The 27809-nt window shown below is 49.8% G+C and overlaps 2 protein-coding genes and 1 long non-coding RNA gene across 4 annotated transcripts in view; 1 reads left to right on the forward strand and 2 right to left on the reverse strand.

Annotated features, from left to right (window-relative positions):
* The window catches only part of LOC122389570 (protein FAM166B-like), a 32141-nt gene extending 20654 nt beyond the window's left edge, over nucleotides 1-11487 (reverse strand). Inside the window, exon 1 of one of the 2 annotated variants that reach the window (XM_043381727.1) lies at nucleotides 11396-11487. In XM_043381727.1, coding sequence (XP_043237662.1) covers nucleotides 11396-11424 — 29 coding nt within the window. In that variant the 5' untranslated portion in view covers nucleotides 11425-11487. Of the gene's footprint in view, nucleotides 1-11178; nucleotides 11356-11395 lie in introns of those variants that run through there. The other variant, XM_043381728.1, reaches the window with a different exon arrangement.
* On the forward strand, nucleotides 7950-9563 carry LOC122389571. The gene is made up of 3 exons (XR_006257999.1): nucleotides 7950-8193; nucleotides 8594-8721; nucleotides 9179-9563. It is a non-coding gene; the product is annotated as an uncharacterized LOC122389571 (long non-coding RNA).
* Nucleotides 11488-11933: 446 nt separating the features above from the next.
* Nucleotides 11934-27809, reverse strand: part of LOC122389572 — a 52475-nt gene continuing 36599 nt past the window's right edge. Inside the window, exons 2-3 of the mRNA XM_043381729.1 lie at nucleotides 14626-14850; nucleotides 11934-12695 (exon numbers count right to left, since the gene is read on the reverse strand). Of these exons, the coding sequence (XP_043237664.1) occupies nucleotides 12459-12695; nucleotides 14626-14850 (462 nt within the window). The 3' untranslated portion in view covers nucleotides 11934-12458. The remainder of the gene's footprint in view (nucleotides 12696-14625; nucleotides 14851-27809) is intronic.

Below are 27809 nucleotides of genomic sequence, written 5' to 3' on the forward strand. Positions count from 1 at the left end.
TGTGTGCGGGCGCTCGGGCCGAGCCGAGACTTCCGTGTATGGACAAAGAAATATTCACAGCTTGCCTGGTATGCTGCTGCGCTCAGGCTGAGAGGGAAGAGTGCCTAGATCCGTTACCCGTTAGCAACCCGAGGGACCCTAACCGGAGCTTGCCTGGTATGCTGCTGCGCTCAGGCTGAGAAGGAAGGGCGCCTGGCTCTTACCCGGTAGCCGTGTGGCCGAGGGACTTGTATCCGGGACTTGCCTGGTATGCTGCTGCGCTCAGGCTGAGAAGGAAGGGCGCCTGGCCCTGTTACCCGGTAGCAACAGCATGTATGTACATGTGTGGCCGAGGGAATCGTATACAGAGCTGGCCTGGTATGCTGCTGCGCTCAGGCTGAGAAGGAAGGGCGTCAGGCTCTGTTAAAGGGTACCCACCAGCATCGTACTTGGTTGAGTTAGTTTCGTACTGCGGCGCTCAGGCTGAGAGGAAGGGCGCCTGGTTCTGTTATCCGGTAGCCGTGTGGCCGAGGGACTCGTATCCAGAGCTTGCCTGGTATGCTGCTGCGCTCAGGCGAGAAGGAAGGGCGCCTGGCTCTGTTAAACGTTACCCACCAGCATCGTACCTTGGGTGAGTTGGGTCGGAGTGGTGGTGTGATGTAAACTCGCTCGGCAGTTCAATAAGGGCATGTCACGGGGCTGTCGCAGGTAACGATCAGCGGAGCGGCAGCGGCACCGCGTCCCACTCGCTAGCAGGCGGCCGGCTGTGTTGGGGAGGTGGCGCACAGCTGGGCGGCTCGGGGCGCCGGGAATTAGACCGGGGGAGTGTTTACACAGGCGCCGAGTGGGCACTCTGGCCACCAATACCCGGGTTCGGTTACACGAGGACGGCCGTTGCCGGGGAGGGGAGGGTGGGGAGACACGCACGCAGAGGTCGGATACCGGGGGGAGGGGGAGGGGGGGCAGGGCGAGATGGGGAGGGGTGCGGAGGGCGGGGCGCCGGGTGCATGTGAAATCAGGGCAGTGTGCGGCTAGCGGTGACAGTGCTCGCTGGGTGACAGTGACATTGGTCCAGCATGGGCAGTGAATGTCCGGGTTTTCCGCGTGGCGGTGGACACCCGTGCGAAGGCGACTACCAGTTACTTAACGTCACGCAGGCCCTGCTGCGCAACAGCATTGCACCGGGCACACGCAGGGCGTACCGGACGGGGCAGGCGTGTTTCATTGAGTTTTGTGAGCGGTACGGCTTGAGTGTCGTGCCGGCGACGGAAGCCACACTCACGTTTTTGTGGGACATATGCGACTGATGGGTTTATCGTTGGCCAGCGCGCGACAGTATCTCGCCGCGGTCCGACGCCTGCACCTTCAATCTGGCTGGCGATGGCCGATGTCCTGCCGCCTTACGTCACAGCGGCATTAAGGGGCTTTGAGCCGCGAGGCGCACAGCCGGCCGTGCGTGCGCGTCATGCGCTCACCGTGCAACATTTACGCCGGTTGGAAATACGGCTGGCGGCGACACCGGCGTCTCCATGGGACCAGCGATGCGTGTGGGCGGCGTGCACGCTGGGGTTTTATGGTGGCCTGCGCAGCAGTGAATACCTGGTCACCGGCCTGGGGCGTGGTGCGCGCCGGGAGGATCTACGCGGCTCCCAGCCACACACGCCCGAATCATGTGGGCTTCCCTACACCGGTTCTCTGATCCGTATCGGTACGGAAATTCAGCATGCATGATCATGTTGACACATCTAAATTCGTTGTTCGTCAGGCATGCCTGAACCATATCTACGTGGCTCCCAGCCATACACGCTTGAATCATGTGGGCTCACATACGCCGGTTCTTTGACCCGTATCGATGAGGCGATTCAACATGCATGAATCATGTTGACAGTTAAATCCGTCGTGCGTCAGGTACGTCTAAACCATATCGAGCAGCTCCCAACCAAAGATGCCTGAATCATGCGGGCCCATTTATGCGCCCGGTATTCGAACACGCATCGGTGCGGCGATTCAACATGCATGAATCATGTTGACACAGTTAAAATCCGTTGTGCGTCAGGTAGTACCAGTAGCGGTGCGGCAATTCAACATGCATGAATCATGTTGACAGTTAAATGCGTTGTTCGTCGTGATGCCTGAACCATATCTACGCGGCCCTCAGCCAAAAATGCCTGAATCATGTGGGCGGCTGGATTACGCGCCCGGTTCTCTGGCGTATCGGTGAGGCGATTCAACATGCATGAACCATGTTGACAGTTAAATTAGCTGTTCATAAAGTATGCATGAACCATATCGACGCGGCTCCAAGCCACACATGCCTGAACCATCTGGGCTCATCTACGCGTCCGGTATTTTGACACGTATTGGTGCGGCAATTCAACATGCCTGAATCATGTTGACACAGTAAAACTCGCTGTTCGCCAGGTATGTCTGAACCATATCGACGTATCGACGCAGCACCAAGCCACACATGCGTGCACCATGTGGGCTCATTTATGCACCCGGTACGCCTGAACCCACCTGAACCGTATCGGTGAGACACTTCAACATGCCTGAACCATGTTGACCCATTACAAAACTCGCTGTTCTTCAGGTATGCGTGAACCATATCGAAGCAGCGCCAAGCCACAAATGCGTGAACCATGTGGGCTCATTTATGCGCCAGTTACGCCTGAACCGTATCGGAGAGGCAATTCAACATGCCTGAACCATGTTGATCATTACAAACTCGCTGTTCGTCAGGCATGCGTGAACCACATCGACGCAGCACCAAGCCACACATGCGTGAACCATGTGGGCTCATTTATGCGCCCGGTGAGGCACTTCCACATGCCTGAACCATGTTGACCCATTAAAAATTTATAGAACAATGGCAATTATAAGCGGTAGCGAATAAGGAGATGGGCAAACCATTAACCAATGCTGTGTGCATAGAACTGCGGCCGCTCAGCGCGGCCATCGCCAAACAGGCGCACATAGACGCTTGGCTCCGCGTCGACTTTAGACGCTTGGCTCCGCGCCGACTTGGACTTTGCCGTCGCTGGGGAATAACATACCCTAAGGACACCTGGCAACCCTATTTTGCACCAGGCACCAGGCCACCAGCAGCATGACGTCCACTGGTCCATGCATATCGACAGCAGCACGGCTTCGGATGGTGTCAATAAAAAGGACGCAATGGCGGTGCCAGTCAAACATGTCAATTTCAAATATCGCCGTCTAGCGATCGTCAAACGCGAAAGTGGATATGAGGGTGGTCTGTGGCCACGGTGGTGCTATTGGTTCTGGACGGCCGTTGCGGTAATAAAGCTACACCCCCAGAAAACCGACAAACAAGAGAGGGACCGTGGGACGGGCCCGTCCGTCCCGTAGTCGGACGTCGGACGGGGAGGAAAGTGAGGGAGAGAGAGAGAGAGAGAGAGAGAGAGAGAGAGAGAGAGAGAGAGAGAGAGAGAGAGAGAGAAGAGAGAGGGGAGGGAGAGGAAAGAGAGAGAGAGAGAGAGAGAGTGGGGAGAGAGGGGGGGGTCGGCGACATGGGGAAGGGAAGTGTTCGTCAGTGTGTGCGGACGCCAAAAAAGGGGGACCTGGCGTAACTCATAACACTAATCGCCGCGTCGGCGGGCCGATGGGAAGTGCAAACAGCAGACAGACGGACACGGCAGGCTATGGAACTGCGAACGAAACACTGCTCATGCCGAACGTCGTGTGCATTGCCAACAATCAGGATACCTATATAACCGCGTACATTCTGCTCCGTTGGCTAGTTTGGCGTCTTGTTATCGATCATGATATGAACGATAACGCGATTTGGGTGCAGACGGCCATTAACAGCCAATACTGGACAACAGATGTGGGGAGCGTACAGTATGAAACACCCTAATCAGTAATAGGTCCCACCTATTAGCTTGATTTGGGGCTCGAATAGAGGGAGCGGAGGATGGCCAGCACGAGGAGGGAGGGAGGGGCAGAGGGGTGGGAGGAGACCCGAGCCGTGGCGCGGTTGGCGACCCGGGTCCAGGGGGAGGGGACCGGGCTTCGGCCGAGGCGAGATAAGACACGCACAGTATATACACAGGCCGCAAAACAGGTCGGGCAGTCCAAGGCGCGCGCTCAGAGACGGCGGACAGTGCGGAAGGGTGGAAACGAAGCGACAGGCTGTGGAAAACGATCCCCTCCCACCCTCCCCAATAGCAACTTTCAATCCAAAAATACCGTCCTATAGACTAGTGGTGTCAATCGGTTACCGAAAATTTCGGTTACCGAAAATATATGCTGACCGATTTGGTAATCGGTCGGTCAGGCCCCCCAAAAATCGGACACTTTCGGTCACCCTGCCAGTGAAACCATTTTCAAAAAGAGAAAGTATTCCATTTTTGCCTAGTTAAAATGAAATTTATTGGGATGTTAATGATAGAGTTGCAAAATTTCCCCCAAATGTCAAATGCCACATTTTGGCAACTTCATTAGCCATCCCACCCAGCAGGCAGCAGCCACCCATTGTCCAACCACAACTACAAGCAGGCTGATTTTGACTCAGTTGGCCCCACAAGTACACACAATTTTGAAACTCTATTCCAGTCTAACTGTTAAATTTCACCTGTAATCAAAGAAGTATTGCCTGCAAAAATCATTATACAGTCATCAAAAATGCAAGGACAAAAATAACTTGAATTACTGAAATGTGTTTCTGAAGACTGGACAGTTAGCACTTAGCACTTAGCAGTGATCACATTTACATTTCACAGGTGTTCTACTATTCCACATTCTCCTTAAATATTGCAGGTACCAACCAAATGTTTGAAATCTAGATGACCACAACATAAAAACATAGGAATCTTGACAAAAACTACAGATTCGGCCCATGTCCAATTTCTGGAATCTTCCACATTCCAAACACAAGGAAGGATTTCGAAACAGATGCGCCATAACAGAGACTTTAAACCAGCTGATTAAGTTGCTGCAAAAAAGTTTTGGATTGTTACATGCTGACTCGTGAATTATTATTTTTTGATGTAAATGATCCAACACGATATTTAATTCTAATGAAATCAACATTGTGAGTGTAATCCACTACAAGAAAATTAATTTCCCTCCAATAATTCTACCAAAAGCGCATATAAATAAATATTACGTCATCATCATACATCCTTTCGTTAGGGAAGAGAGGATCTTAAAAAGTCAATCCTTGGTTCTTCTATTACTTTTGCGCCACTTTGGCGCCACTTTGTATAAGTTTTGTCTCTGCATATTTTGTTTTCTTGTAAAGATAAGAAAAACAAGAGATAAGACAAAGTGCCTGTTTATGAATTTTCATTTCATTTTTGGGACAAAATTCAAGCTCAGAGCTACCTAGTACCTGCCTTTTCAGCTGGATTTTCAGTGTCAAATTCTTTGTAGGGTATCTCAGACCACATCTCAAGGCTCAAGGCAAGTTTCCAAGCAGTTTTGGTGTGTTTTGTGGTGTGTTGATTCCGCCTTTTCTCCTAGGGAATGTTGTCATGAACATAGGTACCTATTACCAACCATTTGACTTACTAATTGATCGTGCTTTTGCAACATGAATGAGCATTCTTCCTTACATAGACCACAGTAGATTCTTGACAATTCTAATTAACCAAATCTGTGAAATGCTGAGGTCCATGTGTTGCTACCCTCAGCAATGTAACTTCTACCACAAAATGTATTTTGCAGTGGCTAGAGGATTGACTGAACTTGGACTGAAATGCCATTTCCCATTATTTTCCATCAGAATTTGCCAAATATTTTAATTTTGGGGTAGAGTAATAGCAAATAGAATTTCGGTCAAATTTCGGTCAAATTTTGGCTTGGGATTTATCGGTCGGTATTCGGTCGGAAATTTTCCCCAAATTTTGGTTTCGGTCGGTATCGGTTAGACATTTTTTGGAAAATGACATCACTACTATAGACACACTCGTCGTCGGCCTAAGTCTTGTTATCGATCATGCTTGGACTGCGCTCCGGGGTTTCATTTTAGAGATAGCGTACAGCCCACCGCTAAAGTAATGTAGGGTTTTACCAATCTCGACGGTTGGCTTTGACTGGCGATTGTTTAATGCGGAGTGATCGAAAAGAAGATGTCAATAGCTAAAGTTGCAGCTGCAAGGGTGACGATACATATAAGCTACATTCAAAGTTTCATTGTAGTCTGGCTAATCGTTCCTAAGCTTCAGAAGCAGAACATACCCATGACTGAAACCCCACATTACTTCTGCTGTGGACTGTACATTCCAACCAAGGAGAACGGCGCGGCAGATGCCCTGAGCCGAAATGACGAGGCGCGGTTCCGGCAGCTATACGGCCCCACGCCGCGACCCTCCCGGCCGTGCTGCCGGAGAGCAAGGCGGCGTACTTGCGCGACCCGGTGGGCAGCGCCCACGTACTGACAGGGTTTCGGTTATAACTGCCGGGCATCGCATACCGCGTGCATGTTTGTTACTGTTGGATGTGTGATCGTACATGTTAAAGGTAGTGTGCCAGCTTTCTTGGACCGTATGGAGTTAATGGCCCAGATAAGGAGAACCGGATTTTTAGAACTTATCCATACCTTCAAAATTCATGGAAACGTCTTAAATTCTTCAAAATTTGAGTACCCCAGTGCGAAATTCGCCCCGACGGGTTGTCGGTCGTACCCCAACCACATTTCACACCACTATGAACAATAAATGCACACACTGAAATCGCTATTACCGATATGCTCATCCAATCAAGTTTCGATAAACCCGTTCATCATCATCTCCTGCGGTTTCGAACACGCCTGTTAGGTGGCTTCTGATGCTCGTCGAGGTCGGAATTTCCAAATACGCGTGGTGCGTCGGGCCGCGCGCTCTGACTTCGGCCAATAAAAATGCGTCAGCTGATCATTGTCATTTCTGCCACTTGCGTGTGGTGAAATGGGGTCATAACTTATAAGACGGCTTTTTCATATCAATTATTTTACATAAAATCATATTTCAAACCATAAATAATGTTCGACAGCCAAATAAAAGAAACAATACCAATACGGGCTTACAGTTTAAGGCTCGACATTGTGTTGTCTACGTAGACAGCTGATAACTCATTCCCGTACGTCGTATGGTCGTAACACTATAATGACCTTTGCTTATTGTCACAAGTGCGCCGCATTCGCGATTGTTGCCCGACGCCTGTTTGCAGGTGAGCCCACTACAGTTGTTATACATATCTAAAAACCGATAAACTTTTAGGCGAAAAAGGCACTATTCCAGGCCCATTTTTGATTTTTTTTTGCGATATTAGGTAAAAACAGAAGCTTCTTATCCTAGGAAAAATAAAATGGGAAATCTTTCAAAGGTGGCACACTACCTTTAACTTGTGTCTAGCATATACATTCCAGATAAACATTCCATTATGTCCCGTTGGCGTGTTTGGCGGTTATGGTAAGACGCCCGCAAGGAGGATGAGCACACGCGACGGGAATGTACGGCCTTTAACAGCCAAAAGGTGAGGTTCGTAAGCAATGATGGAGCGAACGAGTGGAACGCGCACTAATCAGCGATAGGGTATATCCTATAGATTTATTTGTGCACCAACACCGAGCTGTGTGAAATGTCGAATCTGGGAAAGTTACAAATCGATGAAGTAGGATGACACAACCTTTGACCTGGCCTACAATTATCGCATAAAGCCTACAGCTTCAAAAGACGCATTCAATATTCAATATTCATGCCAATTGCCAACCATGCCCAGCCGCTTAGCAAGAGAGCTATAGGTACCTACTCTGAATAGAAAAACTAAACAGCAAGGCTTATGACGGCATCGAAACAATAAAACACTATTTATTCTCATAGTGAATAAATGCCATTTAACTATGTGACATTTTCATTTGCTATTTGCTATCGTAAGGTAAGCAAGGCGAAATTTTGCTTTGAATATTAAGCATGTTCGCATCGATTTATGTGCATCACCGGTAGCATTTTGGAAATGCTGTACTCATCGATGCTTGGTATTTATGCTCAGGATCATGAGTATGTGGTTAGTAATCTAGCCGTGAGTAGGCTTCCAGCTCGCTGATTGGTTGAGCCGATGTGGCACAGCCGCGCACGTTTCGCGCGCGTCTGCCATTATTTCAGTTGAATTCTGTTGCTTGGTGGTGAAAGTGCGTCGCTCGCGTGTGCAGCATTTTATGGACTTGGCATGACTTGGTGTGCAGAAACTGAAACTTGGATTCCGAGGCCAATAGTAAGTATGTTCATATACTTACCTTATTAGTATTTATTATTGATCAATGACCACAAGCGCAATTGTGTGTCGCGAGGAAATAGGCATATAAGGTACCGTGAGAGATCATGAGGGAGATGTGAGAGCACATCTCCGAAGAGAGATGTGCCCTAAAGATGGTAATTAGTGAAGATTTGTGCTTTGTAAGTGTTATTTTAATAATGGAATGCGTATTTGACGATAGTCAATGCTTTTGTTCTATGAAAAGTTTTGATGGTTAAATACGTGAAAATATTATGTAAATATTTTATCTGCTGGGTTCGTCTGGGTTGTGTTGGATAATGGATATATTAAGATAGGGTAGTAGTTTTTTTCAAAAATGTGTCATTAAAATATACCGACTGTATATCTCCTTTTACAGTTTCTTTTGGATATACCATCGCACTGCTGCCGGGGCTGGTGCCGGTGCAGACGCTCGCCCCGATCGACGCCGGATGCTCGCCGCCGGGTGGCTTCAGAATGTGAAGTCTGCCTGCTCCTGTTCGATAGGTACGGAGATCTATAGCTCATCTAACAGGTTCCTAAAAAGTTACTAGATTTTTTTTTTTACTTCTTTCTGTATCTTGCAATCACAGTGTCAGTATATAGAATATAATTATGCCATCTGCATAATTTACCGCGGCATGCTTTGCAAAAAGAAAAACACTAGCCGTTTTCACGACGGGTTATTTCACGACGAGTTTTTTCGATATACCTATCTCCAGAAGCGCTGCGCCGATTGTCACCAAATCCGATACAAAGCCGATCGTATTTCTTCATTAATATAGAAAATAATATTTTTTTATAAGAAGTTTTTTTTGCTGATCATTTTGAGCATAAAAAATCATAAATCCATTGAAAAAAAAACTAATTTCGTGAAAGTGAACTATTCCATTTAACACACCTCGCCGATGTCTTCTGAAGTTTTCGCTTTATTTCTTAACAGCTTATTGTTTTCGGTCCATAGGTAAAGTAAAGTTTCGGAGACACTGGTGCGTTTTCTGGAAACTGCAGTCTCAAGGATGGCGACAGAGAAAGTGCGCCCATGGTCTTCCATGCCCTCGCGCTACTGAGCCAGAATACCAGCAGCCAGCACCCTTCGAGCTGCAGTGCGCCGATCTCGCGGTAGGAAACGGTTCAAAAACTAAGCGATCTCGCGCAGTGTTTGCGATCTATGGGAGTGTTTCATTGTTTTTTTTTACGGACCTCTTTTAGTGTTGTGTTTAACGGATTGCGCCCCGTACCCGGCCCTTGAATTGCATGTTGGCAGAGATGTCGTATGATGGGTTTTTGTAATAAACTTCAGTGTTTTTCCTCGTGTTTGTCACGTCAGCAAGGCGTAAGGTTAACGAACGCATTTTTGGTTTTATGCGTTGGCATCCGCGTTAGTAAGACCCATCTTAAATGGGTTAGTATTATCATTATTCAGAGTTGGTTATCGTTAGTATTAGCCTGAGTAAGTGTGTGGTCCACCTTGGTAATACTGTGGGTAGCGTCTTAGTAGAAGCTCAAACCTGAGTACTTAGGTGGTGAGTTTTGACAACTCACCCGGAATACTCACGTTATGTATGAGTCACGTTAGTGTTAACATGAGTATCTCCTGAGTACCAAAGAGTAGTTACCAAGGGAACCTGAGTAGTTGCCGTCGTGAGTTTTGACAACTCAGTTTGGGGTGGTAACGTGAATAATTTTTTCTTTCAGTGTAATGACCTAAATGGGCTTGCCAGCTAACAGAGCTCCGTCCCATCTCCACTTGACACGACCTTGTACTGTGTGCGTATAATACCGCAGAGGCGGATCCAGCTCAGAGTTTTTTTTGGGGGGGGGCAAACCATAACAATTTATCGATTCTTTCCATGCATCGTCCATAGGCGTAATGTTAAAATCATGCCGTTGGGGGGGCAAATGCCCATTTTACCCCCCCCCCCCCCCGGGATCCGCCACTGTAATACCGTCACTCAATCAAACAGGTCTCTCATTGTGCACCATTTTCCGGCGAGCTATAGGCACAGTGTGACGTATACCGGACGCAATGTCAGTGCAGTGGCCGCTCATCCCACCCTGTTTTGTGACTGTGTCTCGGGACAGCAAGGACGAATGTGGAGCGATGAAATAGTGGTTGGGTGACAGTGATGCTACAAAGTTTGTCAGACATAGTGTCAGTGATATAGTGTCGGTGCACCCCGCCATCATAGAATGCGGCATGGAGAGCTGGAGTAGCAGTTGAAACCGCCGAAACACAATGTCAGCGCAGCAGTATACCCCACCCTACCCTTCTGCGACGCATCGTGTCACTCGCTAGTCGCTGTGGTGTCAGAGCAGAGGCAGAGGCAGTGAACCCCTAACCCCACCCTCCTGTGACGCATGGCCGTGTCACTCGCTGCGGTGTCAGAGCAGAGGCAGAGGTAGTACACCCCACCCTCCCGTGACGTGACCGTGTCACTCGCTGTGGTGTCACGGTCCGCCGACCAGCGCACCGCGCGGCCCTGACACAGTGCGGCCTGCGGCGGCCGCTGCTAGCTCCGGTGGGTGGGGCACTCAAATATAGGCGGTACGCGGCTGCTGAGTGGAGAGATGTTGAACAAAACGGTGGGGACTGGGGTGGTCATGAATGGGGGCTTTACATTGGTGTCTGCTCTGTCTGGATTAGAGTATAATGTATGACGTCAGACGAGAAACAATGCACGTTTGGCAAACCATGCATCCTACCATTCATTAATTTCTGAAGTTGATTTAGCTCTGAGACTTTCTTCTTTGTTGACATTTGCACGGACCGTAAAAGATCTTTTGGGCTCCATTATAGTCAAATAAGCACTCAACTTCCAACCGATTAATGGACATGCAAAAGGTCAGTAAGGCACGTTCGAGACAGAAAGGTCACAAGTGAACATCGCATAAAAGAACATGACAAAGGTGTCTGCACTCTGCAGAACCATCCAATAGTGACCACTGTCAGGTTCACCTTACCCTGAGATCATGTCCGAGTCTTGGGTCCATTCAGCACTATGCAGTGTCGCGCGATGCACAATTGTAATAGGTTAGGTTGACACAACAATAGGTTGTGTTTCGCGACTCGCGAGAGATCGTACGGCGGGTCGGTGGAGCGGTGTCGCGGTGCAGCGTCGCTGACGACGCACGGTGCAGTGTCGCGGTGTGTCGTCGGCGGTGCACGACGTTCACTTACCCTGGAATCGGGCAGCGGCCGGCCGACATCGACGAAGACTGGCGCCGTTCTGCGCACGGCCCAGCGCCGCCCGCCCCGCCCCGCCCCGCCCCGCCCCCACGGCCCGGTTGCCGGTCATGCGCCGCTGAACCGACGACAGCGACATCTAGGCGGCGGGCGCGACAGGGCTGACATCTGTGAGCTGCTGGATGTATGCCGATGTATGCATGTCCCACCATGAATGCACTGAACTCTGCAGAGCTTGTCCTGTGTCCAAGCAATCATCTTGTGTTCGAGCAATCGACCTTGGTGTCAATTTCCATGGAACGTAGGTATTAATGAAAAGCTGGAAAACGCGCCATTTTGGCCATGAAAGAAAGCTTATTATGCCTATTACTTACGTCTAACTTCGGAACCGTTATTATTCCAATGCACAAACGATCATGAAAAAACTGTCTGGCTGTCTGGCTAAGCACTCAGGATTCTTCAGGGTCTGTTTACGCTACGCTCTCCAGTGTCAGTTTACCACTCGTTTTTTTCTGAATGTCGCTACTGCACGCTCTTAACATTTATTTTCAATGCACATTCTCAGTCACCTGGACACGCTCTGGCTCCAACAGCAGATAAAATATTCCGTCACGAAACACACAAAAATACAGTTGTTTAAAAGATACTGATTAATCTTAAAGTGAATGCTAAAAACAGAAGAGCTGCTTATGCATCCGGTTGTCTAACAGCAAATATTAAGAGCATCAAAGAAGACACACTAAATAAATCGTACGTGCCTTATCAGCCATGCATTTCAGCATACCAAAACTGAACACTGGACAGCTCTAAGCCTCATTCTGTCTTCACAAATAGCCGACACATCAAATTTGGGCGGCTGAGATCACAGAGTAAATACAAACACGCATATGTGCACACTGAGGTCCACCAAACGGAAACAGACTCGACGCCGTTTCTGAAAGATTCGTCTTTCCATAACCGCATCAGTCCACCTGCCAAGACCACGGCTTTTCACCGGCTCTTGGGTCGGTCTGTGATATTCCGGTAGTCTCGGCAGATATTTCACCGCTGGCCTCCCTCAGGTGTTCCCTCTGGGCTCTTGGTCGGCTATCCCAGAGTCGTATGATGCCTGCTTTCTGTGTCCGCTTGGCGGTCTCAGCTTGTCCAGCTGGCGCAGCGACAGAGACGACGTCTGGCGGAGCGATGGTGGCGACATCTCGGAAAAGGACCGGCTGGCTGTCAGCCGACCGGCCCCGTCACCGGCGAGCAGTTCGGCTGTCAGCTGCGGCTGAGACCGGTACTTGGTCTTCAGGAGCTGAAACATGCAAAAAAAACGCGTTAATAAACGTTAAGCGTCCGCTACTCAGTTTCATTCAATTAAGCGGAGACCATTGATCAGCTTGGTTTTGGCACATAATTATGAAGTGATCGTTATTTTGTTTGCTGGATTACCTACCGTTAGATAATAATCTGGGTTCTGGATCAAGGGCCGTGAGATGACTGGATATAGGGAAAATAAATTTAAGTGGTGTGACAGAAATACTGAGCCTGGGTAGCTGAGTCTATCCCTGTGGGACAAGTCATTCACGGTTGGTCAGACCAAACAAACGCTAAAACGGTCAGCCTAACTAAGGCATTTTGGCGGAGAGCTGCAACACTCGTATAGCATAACAATATCTAAGGCCAGCGAAAAACATGGGGCCGAAACAAAAGGCAAGTTATAGCCATATAAGCTAGTTATAGCAGGTTATAGCACACCCACTAACCAGGGCAACTGACACTTGCAAAAGAAGATAATAGGCTAGGCGGAGTTCTATAGCCTCAGGATAGGCATACCTATCTAGCGATCCATCGATAAACGACCAATACCTACCATACCTACACCTTAACCCGCGCCCGGCTGGGGGTCCTGGATTTCCACGCCCTGCTGGGGGTGTTTGAACACCCCCCCTTCTAATTCGGCTCCTGGGCCACGTAGCGATACGCGGAAGGCGGCGTTCGAAAGAGCGTCAAAAATAATGAGGAAATCACTTCGGTCAATTTTTTGGTCAGGTCAAAGGTCAGGTCACCAGAGGTCATTGAAGGCAAAATTTCGCCGATTTCCAGGTCGAATGTCGACAATTTCCAAGAAGCCAACGCATAACTCGGGAACCAATAGAGCTACAGAGCCGCGGAAAAGCGCATTCGATTGCTCTATTAACGCCCTTTCTGAGTAATTTTATCAGATTTGACCTAACGTCAACGGTTTTGCCCGCAGGGGGCAAAAACTGCAAAAATAGCCGATTTTTCGGAAACAGTTTTTCTGCAATAACTTTTGACCCAAGACTTGTACGAGCTTACTTTTACCGGCATCGTGTTCCTCTCGTCAAGACGCATCGAATGAACTATAACTTGACCTTGAAAGGTCAACTTGAAAATTTGACCTCAGGTCGAGGTCATGACCTGACCGGAAAGGGTCATGTTGCATATCAGTCGATCCGTATCGTCGAGCTGAACACATCTAAGGCGTTTTCATCGCTCTAGCATGCCTCTATCAAAAGTTATTTGCGAAAAACTGTTAGATACCATTCGTGACCTAAGATGACCTCAGGGCATAAACAGGGGTCACGGACACCATTTTCATGTTCAGTGTGTCTAAACCACTTGTAATTCAGTATTTGGGAGTCTTTATAATGTATTTCGTCCAAAAGAGGCGCATTTCAGTTTTCTCCCATTGACTTACAATGGGGAAGGTCGCAAAATTGACCTGACCTTAGGTCACCGATATCAAAATTCTGAGATAAAAATTTTGTACATACTATTGCTCTTAGCAATCGCTGAAAGTTTCAAAGCGATCGGTCACTCGGTGTAGCTATGACAGACATTGAAACTTTTTTGAGGTGAGGTCACTTCAAGTGACCTGGTGACCTGACCTTGAATGACCTTGGTCTGAAATTTTCACAACATGTGTAGAATTGATGTATGATAAGGTGTACCAAAAACGGCGGCGCTCCGCGCCGCCGTTTTTGAGTTATTCGCGAAAAACCACAAGAGGGGTGTTCAAACGCCCCCCCAGCAGGGCCCGGGTTAATCATAGTTCGGTCATCATCAACTAAAACCCAGCAAATTTATGTTATTAAATACCTTTATGGTATGCTTTTAAAGTCAAGCTTCTATTCATAAATAAAAATGTAATTGTGTCCCCCCCCCCCCCCCGCACAAGCGATACAGACGGCAATGATATTCATGGCGTGTGGCCCGCCCACCATGTAGTTGCCGGAGTTTGCCGACAGATGGCTCTGGCGTCCGGAGCTGGTCGATGACAGGGTCGAGCTAGGCGAGCAGCTCTCCTCGTCGGCCAGCTCGGGCAGAGAGCTGAGCGAGGAGGCAGATGAGAGCGACATGGTGTCGGCTCTCTTCAGCGCCTCGATCGAGTCGTTGAGCGCCAGGAGCTGTCTGAACAGCGCGTCGTCCTGGTGCATCAGAGACCACTGCGAACGGAGGGGGGAGAGGCGTCAGCGACCACTGCGAACGGAGGGAGGGGGAGAGGCGTCACAGTCAGCGACCACTGCAAACGGAGGGGGAGAGGTGTCACAGTCAGCGACCACTGCGAACGGAGGGGGGAGAGGCGTCAGCGACCACTGCGAACGGAGGGGGGAGAGGCGTCAGCGACCACTGCGAACGGAGGGGGGAGAGGCGTCACAGTCAGCGACCACTGCAAACGGAGGGGAGGAAGGCGTCAGCGATCATTGAAAACAATGGGATGTAGAAGTCAGTGAAGTCAGCGACCACTGAAAATAGAAGGTAGAAGGTAGGAGAATATAGAAGGTAGGATATATGTAGGACCTCGGCGACCATTTTAAGCTGAAAAAAGACATCATCGAACACTGGGATCGGAGAGCTGCAGAGACATCAGCGAACACCATGCAGATGAAGGGACATCACTATACCAACAAGAACAGAGGGAGGGACTGGAGGGAGGGCCGTCAGGGACACTGGCAAACCGAAGGAGCGTTACTCGTTAGCAAACTATAGAAAAGGGTCAGGGAGCACATCAGCCACCAAAGAAAACGGACTTCAAAACTTTTAGTGACATTGATGGTAAACCAAAGATTTAGGTTCTCATGGAGAATGCCACAACCGAATAACGAATAATAGCTCGCATATTCAGCACTGTCAAAATAACTTTTGTCTCCTAAGATTCATGGTTGTAATTCGATTCCATTATTGCCATTAAGATTTGGTGTCGAAAGTTGATAAGGTCATGTGTAGTTATGACTGCTAGGATTATGCCGAATAAAAGATTGTTCTCCGAAGCTTGAAAACGAAAGTGAAAATGCATGCGAAATAAGGCGACGCGAGTGTACACACTACACAGGCTAAATGATCACCATCCTTCAGTGTTGACAATGGCTGTAATTTTCCTCGGCGGACGATTAGGACATTAGGGACAGTGTCTTGGAAAACAATTCGCCTTTCATTTTCCTGGTCTGTCCATTCTCACAGGCGCTCCAGTTGTGACCCATAGGTCACCGCAGTTAGTGATGCCAATTTTCCGACCGGAAGAAAATGGTCATTTTAGATACACGCCATGCTATCACATCGCAAAATCGCCCCATAATTCCACCCTGAAGTCTACCATCAAGGCGGAAGCCCGCCATCAACTTTATCACCGGCGAATCGACAAGTCGGTCGTGGGGCTGAGCCATTGAGCTATTTTCACTTTTACCGATCCTCACGTCCCTGATTTCTCGTCGTTTCGCCTTGATTGCTGGCAGGACGCAGGGTTGGCCGGGGAGATGGTCGTCAATGTCCTCCCATGGCCGTCCTCTCCTCTTCCCTGTCTCTCCCGGGGAGGAGGGACAGACAGAGATCGAGAGCACGGACAGACGGACGGTGTGAAACTGGCCGACGGACCCGGACAATGGGAGTGGAACAAAAGGCCGTGAGCCGGCACTGTCCGGCCAAATCACCAATAAATCTGGGAAGAGAAGTGTGCTAGTTGGGATAGGAGGTATGCTGTACTAGGTCGAATAGCAGCTGGTGGTCAGAATTGGTCAGGATTATTCTCGCATGTGAAGGCTGTAATAGATCAGAGACGGGCTCTGGGCACGAACTGTTTATTGGCGGCCTTGACCAACGGAGCGGGCACAGATATGGCAGCGGTACAACGGCTGCCATACGAAGGGAGCTTCCCCTATAACAAAGGCCCTTTCAATCCACAAAAACGTGTTTCACCGAATGCTTTATCTCTTTGAACAAAACTCCACATACATTTAAACTCGCATGACTTCTAGACACTAAGCATTTATCGGCTACGTTGACTTGGGTGTGCTCGCTTATGTTTTGTTGTCTAGCCAGTTGAAGGCAAAGGACCCTGAAGATACTTCGCTACCTTATCTTTAACCCTCGCCCGTAAACGGTGTTTTGCCACCTTCGCCCATGCAGGGGGGGGGGGTTGGTGCGACCCCCCTGGCGTTTGAAAACGGAGCGTCGTAGAGCTTAGCGGAAAAGACCAACGGATTGCTCTCAACGAGATCTCGCGATTGGTGGTATCTTTTTTGGTCCTAGATCAACATTTGACCTACTTATGACCGGTCAAAGGTCAAATTTTCGGAAAAATCTAACTTTTTTCAGTTTTCCGCGCCGATTGCGGCAAAACGGTCAGAGATATCGACTTGAAACCTTCACTATCGTGATCCTTGATCAATTCTCTATCGTTTGGTGTGTATTTCGATGTCATAACTCGGAAGTCTGCAAGGTCATTTGTGCATTGGGTCACGTCAGGCGTGTGACGTCACTGACCTGACCCTGACCCAAAATGAACTACAAGAAACAACCGACGATGCCTGAAATGGATAGCAAATTCGAGTTCAGGGCATCAAAATACCCCGAAAGGGCATACAAGTGCAAGAAGTCATTACAGGTCAACCGAGGTCACTGACCTGACCTTGACCTTTAGTAACGTTGAAAAGGTCAACGGACATTGTGCCAATGTCAAATCAGCCAGTTATGATTCTAAAACAATCCATCAGTGTGTCAGGTCAGTCGGCATTTATACCAATGTGAAGCAATCTCCAATTTAGCGTAAATCTGGCCGGAGGTTGTTCCCTTTATGACGTCATAACTCCGTGACCTGACATGACCTTGACAAAAAAAAAAATACCAAAAGTTGCGCAAAGGATGCCCCATAGGGTACTGAAAATTTGAGCAGGCTATCTGAAACGGTTCGGCGTGTAGCTAAGAAAAACCTCAGGGGGGGTTGCACCAACCCCCCCCTACATGGGCGAGGGTTAAGTATGTAGATATCCGTTATCTTTAGGTTATCATTTGCGGTTGACCCCCATTGCCGCAATGTCGCAAATGTCGGCAATTGTCAGTGTTGCTGTCTTATGCGCTAATGCAGTCTCCAAGATCTGCTACTGTTTTATGCGCTAGTGCAATCTCCAAAGCTCTGAGTTATTTTCTTATGCGTTGATGTAGTCTCCAAGAATTCGTGTTACTGTTCTATGCGCTAGTGCAGTGTAATACTTTGTTTAGCTGTTCCATGCGCATGCGCTGATACAGTCTCCATTCTTGGTGGTGCTGTTTTATGCGCTAATGGAGTCGCCAGGGCTCTGTTATTTTCCTATGCGCTAATGTAGTCTCCAAGACTTGATGTTACTGTTGTATGCGCTAGTGCAGTCTCAGTGCTTTGTGAAGTGTTTAGCTATTTTATGCGCTGATGCAGTCTCCAAGATTCAGTGCTACTGTCCTATGCGCTGATGCAGTCTCTGTTTTGCGTTAACAGGAAAACACCCGTCAACACGCCATTGTTACCCGATTAACATGTCCCCTGAAGGAAAACACGCCCCGGGGCAGCCTCTGCCGTCCACTGCCGCCACTCCACTGCTCCGTCCGCGGCGCGGAGCCGCCCGGCCGGGCCGGTTTCACTTGTCCGGGAGGGAAGGTGCCGGCGCGATTTATGAGTTCAGTTCCGCCGCCCCCCAGCCGGTCTAAAGTAATGTAACGAACAGCTCCATCTGCTGGGGTGTGATGTAACAGACATGTGCAGCGGTCACGCTGGGTGAATACGAGGAAGTATATAGGGGAGAAAAAACATACCGTTAGAAATTCTTTCCGGGCTGTCCCCTACAGTTCAGATGCCTTTTAGGCGCTAAACGCAGCCATTTGCACTATATTTCTCATCCGATGAGGTTATATGGATTTTTTTAACACCCAAACGCATCACGCAATTCTGAAGCCTGGATAATTCTAACGCGAAGCATCTGACACCATGCAGCAATAACTAAAAAAATTATTCCATGCCGTCTAAAATACCAAAAAGCTCATTAGAACTTCAAAATGCATAAAGATCAAACAATGATGTTTTCCAATGGAGAAATAGGACTACCGGACTGCGATACACAGGTGACGGAGACACCACCCCGGTGCTGAGTGACTGCCTCTGGCTCCCCACACCACTGAGTCATCGAGTCATATCCGTGGGTGGTAGCCGCTATCACCGTCCCACCTCTCTCTCAGCAGCCCTCTCGCCACCTCAAATGGCCGCGCGAGGGCCATCGGGGCGGGCCGTGCCCGTCTCCAGCGCGCCGCGCCCGCCCGGGCACTTCTCACCTCTGGCCCTGCGTACTGCCTCGTGACCCGACCGAATGACACGCGGCCGTTACCAGCCGGCTATCCGCCCACATTGCCCGCCACGATTGGTCAATTCAGCCGCTTTATTTCATTCCGTGGCGCTATATCGGCGCCTGAATGGACTTTCTCCGCGGGCATTGTGCAAACGTCGGCATCCCCGGGCGTTGTTGATCGGTGCTGTTTGGTCGTCACGGGCGGTGCATCATCCGCGGCTCGGACGGGGAGGGAGGGGCGCCCTCGTGGTGTGGGCGCGGGGAGGGAGGGGCGCCGCGCGGTGTGGGCATGGGCGTGGCCCACCGTCCGTCCGCCCGGCCGCTCCATCTGTCAGCGCGGCGCCCTTTCAATCACGGTTCTCGTTGCCGCCGCGGTTTTCACGCCGGCCTGCCGGGACGAACGCTAATGGAGCTAATCTGTCCGCATCTACGGCGGCAACAAAGCCGCGCCGTGCGCCGTGCGACCCGGTGACCCGACCGATCTGGGCCGGCCGGCCTACAAAGGAGACGGGCGCGCTAACAAACGCACTCGCCGCGCACAGCCGCGCAGAGGGACGGCCGCACATCGGTCCACGTCGACTGGCACACATCGCCAACAGGATCTGTTCAAAGCGGTCCGGAGACGGCGGCACCGAGCGCCTTATCAAATCGACCCGGAACGACAAGAATACGAGACATGTGATACGTTTGATAGAAATGCCGAAGACAAAGACGAGCGCGTGAATCCAGATAAGACGCGTTGGTTCTTAGTCATGAATGTAGCCGATGGACAGACCCGACATTCGTGAATGTAATAGCCTTAGCTACGCTTCTATTCCCGAGCAACAGTCTCGGCTGGCCAGGCAGCATGAGCAGGCCACTGCAATCACGAACTGTGTATCGGCGCTCGCGGTGTCACGGTTCGTGATCGTGAGCTGGAGCGTGACGCCAAGGCTGCTGCAGCCGCCGCTCCGTGACGACACTGTTCTGAGTGACGTTTGACGAACGCCGGTCGGGCAGGGAGTGACCCTGGTCCGAGCCGTAACTTCGACGGAAGTCAAAGCAGCCAAGGCTGTAGCTGTTGAACCTTAGCGGGACTCATTGCCGAACAGCTTCTACTGGTGGCTGAAATTGGAAGGAACGAAACGGTGCTCCTTTGGCGCTCGATGCTTCATTCCACAGGAGATGTTTGGGTTTCAAGGCCGAATATTTCCATTCTCATTGCGAGTTTAATTGCGAATAGTGTGCTTTTAGATAGTAACGGCGGCAACGTGACGGATCGAGCAACTGATGGCCTGTGTTCCGGTAAATGTTTTGATCAAGAACCTTTCCAGAGCATGAGCATTGAGCATGATTTATAGCAATCTTATTTCAACTGCACCGTCCTACTTGAGAAATGAGCTCCTGGGTCCGCTTAGCCACCGAACAAACCAGCCAGCTGCTATTTCAGGTGATCTGGGTCATGAGAGTAATGACGAAACTCATCATCTTGTTGCACGGGTGGCGACCAAGCTGGCGTTGGGCCCGCCCGCGCCGGGCCTCCACCATCACTGAGGCATGAAGAGGTACCGATACACCGAGCCGGCCCCGCGTCTAGCTCCGTCCGCGGAGTACTGCACGGCTGGGTGGCGGTGCCCGTTGGAGCGGCGAGGCAGTGCGCCTCCCGAGCGGGTCCCCGGCCCGGTCACGGGGAGTTGACGCCGCTGATGACCGGGTAGACAAGATAATGACGCGGAGACGGAGCACGGCCGAGACCCGGCAGCAGATGAACCGGCGCCCTGTGAGCGGCGCGCCTAAAGCAGCCCGAAACTCCCACAGTCGCCGATAGATTGAATTGGTTAAAGTGATGTATTGTTAGGAAGCCGTAATAATTATACTTCGTTTCAATGGCTTCACATGGTTTAACTGGACAGTTCTTACCAGATATTCAATTCAATATATGCCATTCGATGTTTTCTGTGAGGAGAATTACATGGATGCCTTTAACCACTTAATCGGGCTTTGAAAGCGGTTAAAAGTAAATGAAGCTTGCGTGCTTTAGATTATACGCGCGTTCGACCCATGCACTTGTTCCTTTTATATTATCACACCGGGGCGCCGGTATATATATTCCCGACCGGGGCTGGGAAAATGCGTTTTATTCACCGAGGTTTTTGTGCGGAGGACCGAGTGCCGGTAGGCACGAGGTCCGTAGCAAAAAAACGAGGTGAATAAAACTGCATTTTCACAGCCCAAGGTTGGGAAGAGATTTACCACATGCCGTACCGGCGCAACAGTAAATATCATATTCATTTGATATTTTACACATTAATCTTAATATTGCGTTAATATTATATCAATACTATGTTCATATTTACATATATTCACCGTGATTATTTGTTTGTGTTTTTCATTATTAGGCTGCGTTGAGTATGAAAGATGAAATTCCTACTTCCCCTTTATTTAGGGTTTGAAAAAGCTGAGGATGAAGATGGTGAAACGCCAGAAGTTAGAAAAAGATATGGAGTCCAGCAGGAGTGAGGAAACCGTGAGGAAAACTAAATTGGGTGAAACGCCGAATCAAACGCGTCTTGGATCCCAGCTGGAACAATATCAAATGTTTCATTGTGGCACGTAAAGATGCTTCACGCATTTAAATTGTTCGTTTTTTTTTGCGTGCATTATGTAGAAATAATGATTATTCCGACCATGTTCTGCAGCAATAAATACATTGGCATTGGAACGATAACCTTGTTTAGTTGAATTACGTTGACAGCAAAAGTATGTAAACACGCAGTCACTTACTTTTGCTGTTGCTGTTAGTGAACACACAATCCGTAAATATCTTCTTTGAAATTGGTTCTTCCGCTCAGAATATTCAGTAAAACTTTGTCTGGGAAAATCAAAAAGCCCTAGGGCCGAATCGTTTCCCAAATACCTTCAACATTAGCCGAGGCGGGCCGAAGCCATTTCCCAAATGCACGTGCTAATGTTAAAGGGATATCTCGGCATGTGGTAATATATATTCCCGACCGGGGCTGGGAAAATGCGTTTTATTCACCGAGGTTTTTGTGCGGAGGACCGAGTGCCGGTAGGCACGAGGTCCGTAGCAAAAAACCGAGGTGAATAAAACTGCATTTTCACAGCCCAAGGTTGGGAAGAGATTTACCACATGCCGTACCGGCGCAACAGTTAATATCATATTCATTTGATATTTTACACTTAAATCTTAATATTGTGTTAATATTATATTAGTACTATGTTCATATTTATAGTCACCGTGATTATTTTTTGTGTTTTTCATAATTCATTATTGGGCTGCGTTGAGTATGAAAGATGAAATTCCTACTTCCCCCTTATTTAGGGTTTGAAAAAGCTGAGGATGAAGATGGTGAAGCGCCAGAAGTTAGAATAAAGATATGGAGTCCAGCAGGAGTGAGGAAACCGTGAGGAAAACTGAAAATTGGGTGAAACGCTGAATCAAACGCGTCTTGGATCCCAGCTGGAACAATATCAAATGTTTCATTGTGGCACGTTAAGATGCTTCACGCATTTAAATTGATCGTTTTTTGCGTGCATTATGTAGAAATAATTATTATTCCGATTTCCGACCATGTTCTGCAGCAATAAATACATTGGCATTGGAACGATAGCCTTGTTTAGTTGAATTACGTTGACAGCAAAAAGTAAGTAAACACGCAGTCACTTATTTTTGCTGTTGCTGTTAGTGAACACACAATCCATAAATATCTTCTTTGAAATTGGTTCTTCCGCTCAGAATATTCAGTAAAATTTTGTCTGGGAAAATCAAAAAGCCCTAGGGCCGAATCGTTTCCCAAATACCTTCAACATTAGCCGAGGCGGGCCGAAGCCATTTCCCAAATGCACGTGCTAATGTTAAAGGGATATCTCGGCATGTGGTAAAACATGTGAACACTTGTTTTTGGCACGCTCCCATTTATTACACTCGCGTTTATTGCAAGCACATAGCAAAGTATTGCAGAGATGTGTCAATAGTAGTCATATGCAACAGGTTTCGCGTGACGTATTTAATGTAGATCACATGAGGTAACCGAAACCAAACCCCATGTCCTATATCGGTAAGAGCAGAGTTAAGGATGCTGCAATAATGCATTGCGAAACTGTAACAGCTGTGTGCATGTACCGTCACGTCAGTCTAGTTTGTGACGTAAACATTAAATGTTATTGACGTTGTAAGTTTATAATTCTTAATTCATCGCTGTGCTGCAGATATTATGACGGTCGGACGACTCTAAGAAAGCATAAAGACATCCACGGGCCTCGCTTGAGCAGGTGTATTTCTTCATGCTTGCTACGTGCGGAGCTCTGGAGATAAGGAATTGCTCTACGTGTCCGCCTGGGCTGCGGTCTCGCAAGCTAACCGGATTAACAATGGCCGTCCCAGGGAGTGTCAAGATGAGACATGAGGTGGCCTCAGGTCAGGTCAGGAGGCCCCGTGCAGGACCACCACGGAGAAGGATGGCGTCATCGGGCACTGTGGCAATGAAGGGAGGGGTGTCGGAACTAGAACAGAGCGTGAAAGAGGACTAAGGCGTTATACGACTGCACCGAATAATATCATGAAGAATGACAGGATGTCAGAACTAGAGCAGAGCGTGAAAGAGGACTAATAGGCGTTACGACTGCACCGAATAATGCTAAGAAAATGAGCAGCTAATCCGGGAGATGCACACATCCATTCATGTCATTGTAAGGTAGGCATGTTTGACTGTTGTGCTACTAGACAGGATATGCTTATGCTATTTGAATGAACGAAAGCATGCATGGCTGAAGACAAGGCCAAAGCGGAGCCCCTCCTCGGCTCGCGTGTCGGGGCGTCTCCAATTAGCAGTGGCAGTGTCTGTTGTTATCCCGCTCTCCGTCGTGCGGCGTGTGACGAAAATACGCGGCTCGGGCGGTCAACAGGAAACGTCGGCGCCAAAAGTAGCGCGTCCGTCGCGGCCGGCAGCACGCGCACACACTGTGCAAAGTCGCGTGATGTTTGCCCCTCCGTTTAGCGCCCGCCACGCCGCCCTGTCACCTAATGTGTGCGGATGGCCTTGGGCGAGGTGTAGGTCGGGCACGAGAGCTCACGACCTGTGAAACAGCCCCGGCTAACGAGGTGTGCAGCTCTCGAGATGTGCAGCCACCAAGCTGACAAAGCGCCGTGCTAAGACTGAGTTGTGGTGCCACCTAGCTGTTGTCTTAAACCTCTGAGCTGTGCAATGTGCAGCCACCGAACATGGAACGGTGCCGGTCCGGACAGCACAGCTGCAGCGGAACAGAACGGACTGACACGGTACGAGTCGCGGAGGACTCCCAGCGAACTTACTCGTACGCAGCAAGAACCAAGAGAACCGACAATCTTGTGAACTCTAGGCAAACCGGCAGCGCGCGTCGGCGCGTTAACGGCGCACGCCACCAGTCAACAATAGATGCTTATCACCTCTTCTCGCCAACTCTCGCTGGAATACATAAGGAGCCGAGGACAATGGGTGAAATGTTGTCACAACACAGATACCAAAAAGTGGATCCGAGATTATATATTATGAGGAGGACCTGAAAAGAACAAAGCGTCCCTTTTTGGTGACTCTTAATGTGGTTATGAGCGTGATTAAATGATCGTCTAATTATGTTCGCATCAAAATGAGAGTTGTGTGCAAAGGCAAATGACTCGTCAAACCAAATCATCGTTTCGCTACATGAAAATCAGCCTGCTCATGTTCCAAACGTAGCCGTCACGTCACAGAATGTGACGGTGCGCTGTTAGTTTAGGTGATAACCTGTGACGTTCACGTAACCGCAGCTCCTGAAGCGTCGCGCCGTGATTGTGCCACTGCAATGTCACGTCTGTTGGCGGCGCGTTCTATCTCTCATGAGCGTAAAACCGCTGCTTTTCAGAGCATCACCTGGCGCTCACGACTCTGCCGTCACGGCTCCCGGTGGGGCGGTGCGCCTCACGACACGCGGTGCCGTGTCGACCAGAGTTCTCCTCCTGTGCAGCGGAGGCCAGTCGGTGTGCCGCTGGGCTTTCCACTCTGCCGGAGAGGCGACGAGCGGCCCACCGGCGGCCGAGGAAAGCCATCGTTTATCACAGCCAGCTGCCGCCGGAGAGGAGGCGCGCAGCGTGGCGTAACTCTCCGCGCGCTGCGCGCACTTGTTCACACCGGGTTCCCGTCGATGGCGGCCGCTCACCGTCGAGCGCGACGCAGCTGAGCAAGCTGCGTCATCTGTCGTTCGCAGGACGCGCCGTGACGCTAACGGAAGATTTGTCACCGTGACGCGCTCAGCACATCCAAGGGAACGTTACGTCACGCGTATCCGTCACCATTGGCGGCTACAGGCAGTGGGATAGAACACATGTCGCATCGAGTGTCTCATGGCGAAAGATTGGAGATACATGGATTTGGATTGGTACTTTTTTATATAGCACCATGGGAATCGAACGTTGGCCAATGCGAGGCGCAATTTTTGATACGACGCATGAAACATACCAAATGAGTAGTTGATTTTGAACCGATTTAGGAAAATATCATAGGCATTGTTCCTTCTACCGAGGAAAGAATCGGAATTTATGCTGGGGTATCTTTCTCTTTTCCTCTTCATCAGCTGAACCCAACTCCTCATAAGCACCCCGTTACAGTCCTCATCCATGTTCCATTTGGTCGTGAGTAGGTACAGCAGCGCGTGTCGGAAGCGGTCACCGACGCCGTGCCGTCCATGCGGTCTGCGCCCGGCGTCCATGCGGTTTGGTGGTCCCGGCGTCTGGTGGTCCGCTGCGGTTGTTTTTGACGACGATGACCGGTCACGGCCGGCCAGAACCACCGCTGTGGTCGGAGCGACTCGCTGCTCCAGGCTGCTATATCGAACACCTGTCTGCTGTATCAGGAAGCGACGCTGGTAGTAGAGATGTCAATTGGATACCAACTTTTTGGTATACCGATACCAAACCGATACCAACTTGGTATTTGGTATTTCAATCGTATTGTGTTTGGTATCTTGTTGGTATCTTGAACCCTCACTAATGTATAAGAGGCTAAGAAATCGGTAAAAACTAAAAAGTTGGTATTTCCCTCATTTTCCCAAGTTGGTTTGGTTTCGGTACTTCTCCGTGGTTGGTATTTGGTTTGGTATCGGTATTCCGATTTCATCAATAGCTGGTAGGCTCGGTTTCGCAGCCAGGGTGGCATACAGGCCACGTTGATCAGTCGCACTTATGTCGGTAGGATTAACTTTGCGAAGTAAAATCGTAAAAAATGTTTCACTTAGCAATACGTTATAGGCCTCAGAGCTCAGATTGCTCAGTAATAGACTCCCGCTCTCAAGAAAGCTCGAACCAATACATTCCGCTTCCACGTCGTCCAGGGAAGTGATCAGAGAGCTCAGCTGCTTACCTTCCGGCCCTGACCGTCCCCAACACCCGCTCGACTGCAGCTTAGTTCCGAGTGACGGATCTTGGGTACAAGCCCGTGCATTGTCCCACGTTTGATAGCGTAAGCCGCACGATACGTATGAATGCAGAAGGAATGGTTCGCTCAGGGAACATTTACTACGGCATCAGTTGTAGTATCACGCTTTATGTGTGAAGTGGTCTGACAAATAAAGCCGCATCTATGTCTTGATCGTGGTGTTATGATAGGCTAAAGGAAACACAGACGTCCAAGGTGAGTAACGTGGGTAACTATCACTGCACGCTTGCGACTCGCCGACTCAATCACTCTACATTTTCCTTCGCTCTCATTCTCATCTCTCTCTGCTTCCTGACGCTCTCTCTCTCTATCTCTCTCTCTCTTTCTCTCTCTCTCTCTCTCTCTCTCTCTCTCCCCCTCTCCCTCTCCCTCTCCCTCTCCCTCTCTCTCTCTCTCTCTCTCTCTCTCTCTCTCTCTCTCTCTCTCTTCTCTCCTCTCCCACTGTAGTCTTCTCCCGCTCTTCTGCCACGTTTCCTCTCACACATGGGTGATTCTGTGAGCTCTCGGCTCGCTCCATTGCGCATGGTTCAGGCGGCGGCGTGGGCGCGGTGGACCTACGACACTATTCACCGCACTTTACGGCCTGGAGACCGGTACTACACCGCGCACAGACCCTGCTAGCCCGAGGCGCCTGTGACGACATCTTCACGGGGACGCTGGGGGCCGACGAGAAACCGAAAGTTGCCGCTTTTTGCGACCGATTCTCGCCAGCGAGGGAGAAAGTCCTGCGGCGCGCGGAGGCCGGCAGGTAGCCAGAGCGGCGCGAGGGGTGTGTGTAGACGGGACGGACGGATGGAATGGCATGGGGTGGTATAGGATGGAACCTGACGAGAAACGGCTTAAAGGAAAGGCGCAAAGGGGACGAGACGGGACAGAGACGGGGACGAAGCCGAAGACAGAGAAGAAGACAAAGAAGAAGACGGAGACGGGACTGGGACCGGACGGATACGGGACAGATACGGAGGACGGAGACGGGACGGAGACGGGACGGAGACGGGACGGAGACGGGACGGAGACGGGACGGAGACGGGACGGAGACGGGACGGAGACGGGAGGTAGGGTCAAACGAGAAACACACAGGAGACAATCTTGGGCCGGAACAAGTACAATAGGACACAGTGGCGTATCCAGGGGGGAGGCCAAGAGGCCATGGCCTCCCCCTTTGGGATCAGACATGCAAGTGGGCCCTTTGGGTCACTTGAGTGCAGTGACGTACCCAAGGGGGCCTCGGGGGCCCCTGAGGTCCAAGGATAACTGGGGGGGACCAGCGTGACGAAGGCGTTTTGGGTCTCCCTGTCTTAATTCCAGTACCAGACAGAACGTCTTTTACTCGGAAGAAAAACTAATATCAAAGAGCGATATTTATCACAG

This window comes from Amphibalanus amphitrite, unplaced genomic scaffold (genome assembly GCF_019059575.1).
Source record: "Amphibalanus amphitrite isolate SeventyFive unplaced genomic scaffold, NRLGWU_Aamphi_draft 000362F_arrow, whole genome shotgun sequence".
Taxonomy (NCBI): domain Eukaryota; kingdom Metazoa; phylum Arthropoda; class Thecostraca; order Balanomorpha; family Balanidae; genus Amphibalanus; species Amphibalanus amphitrite.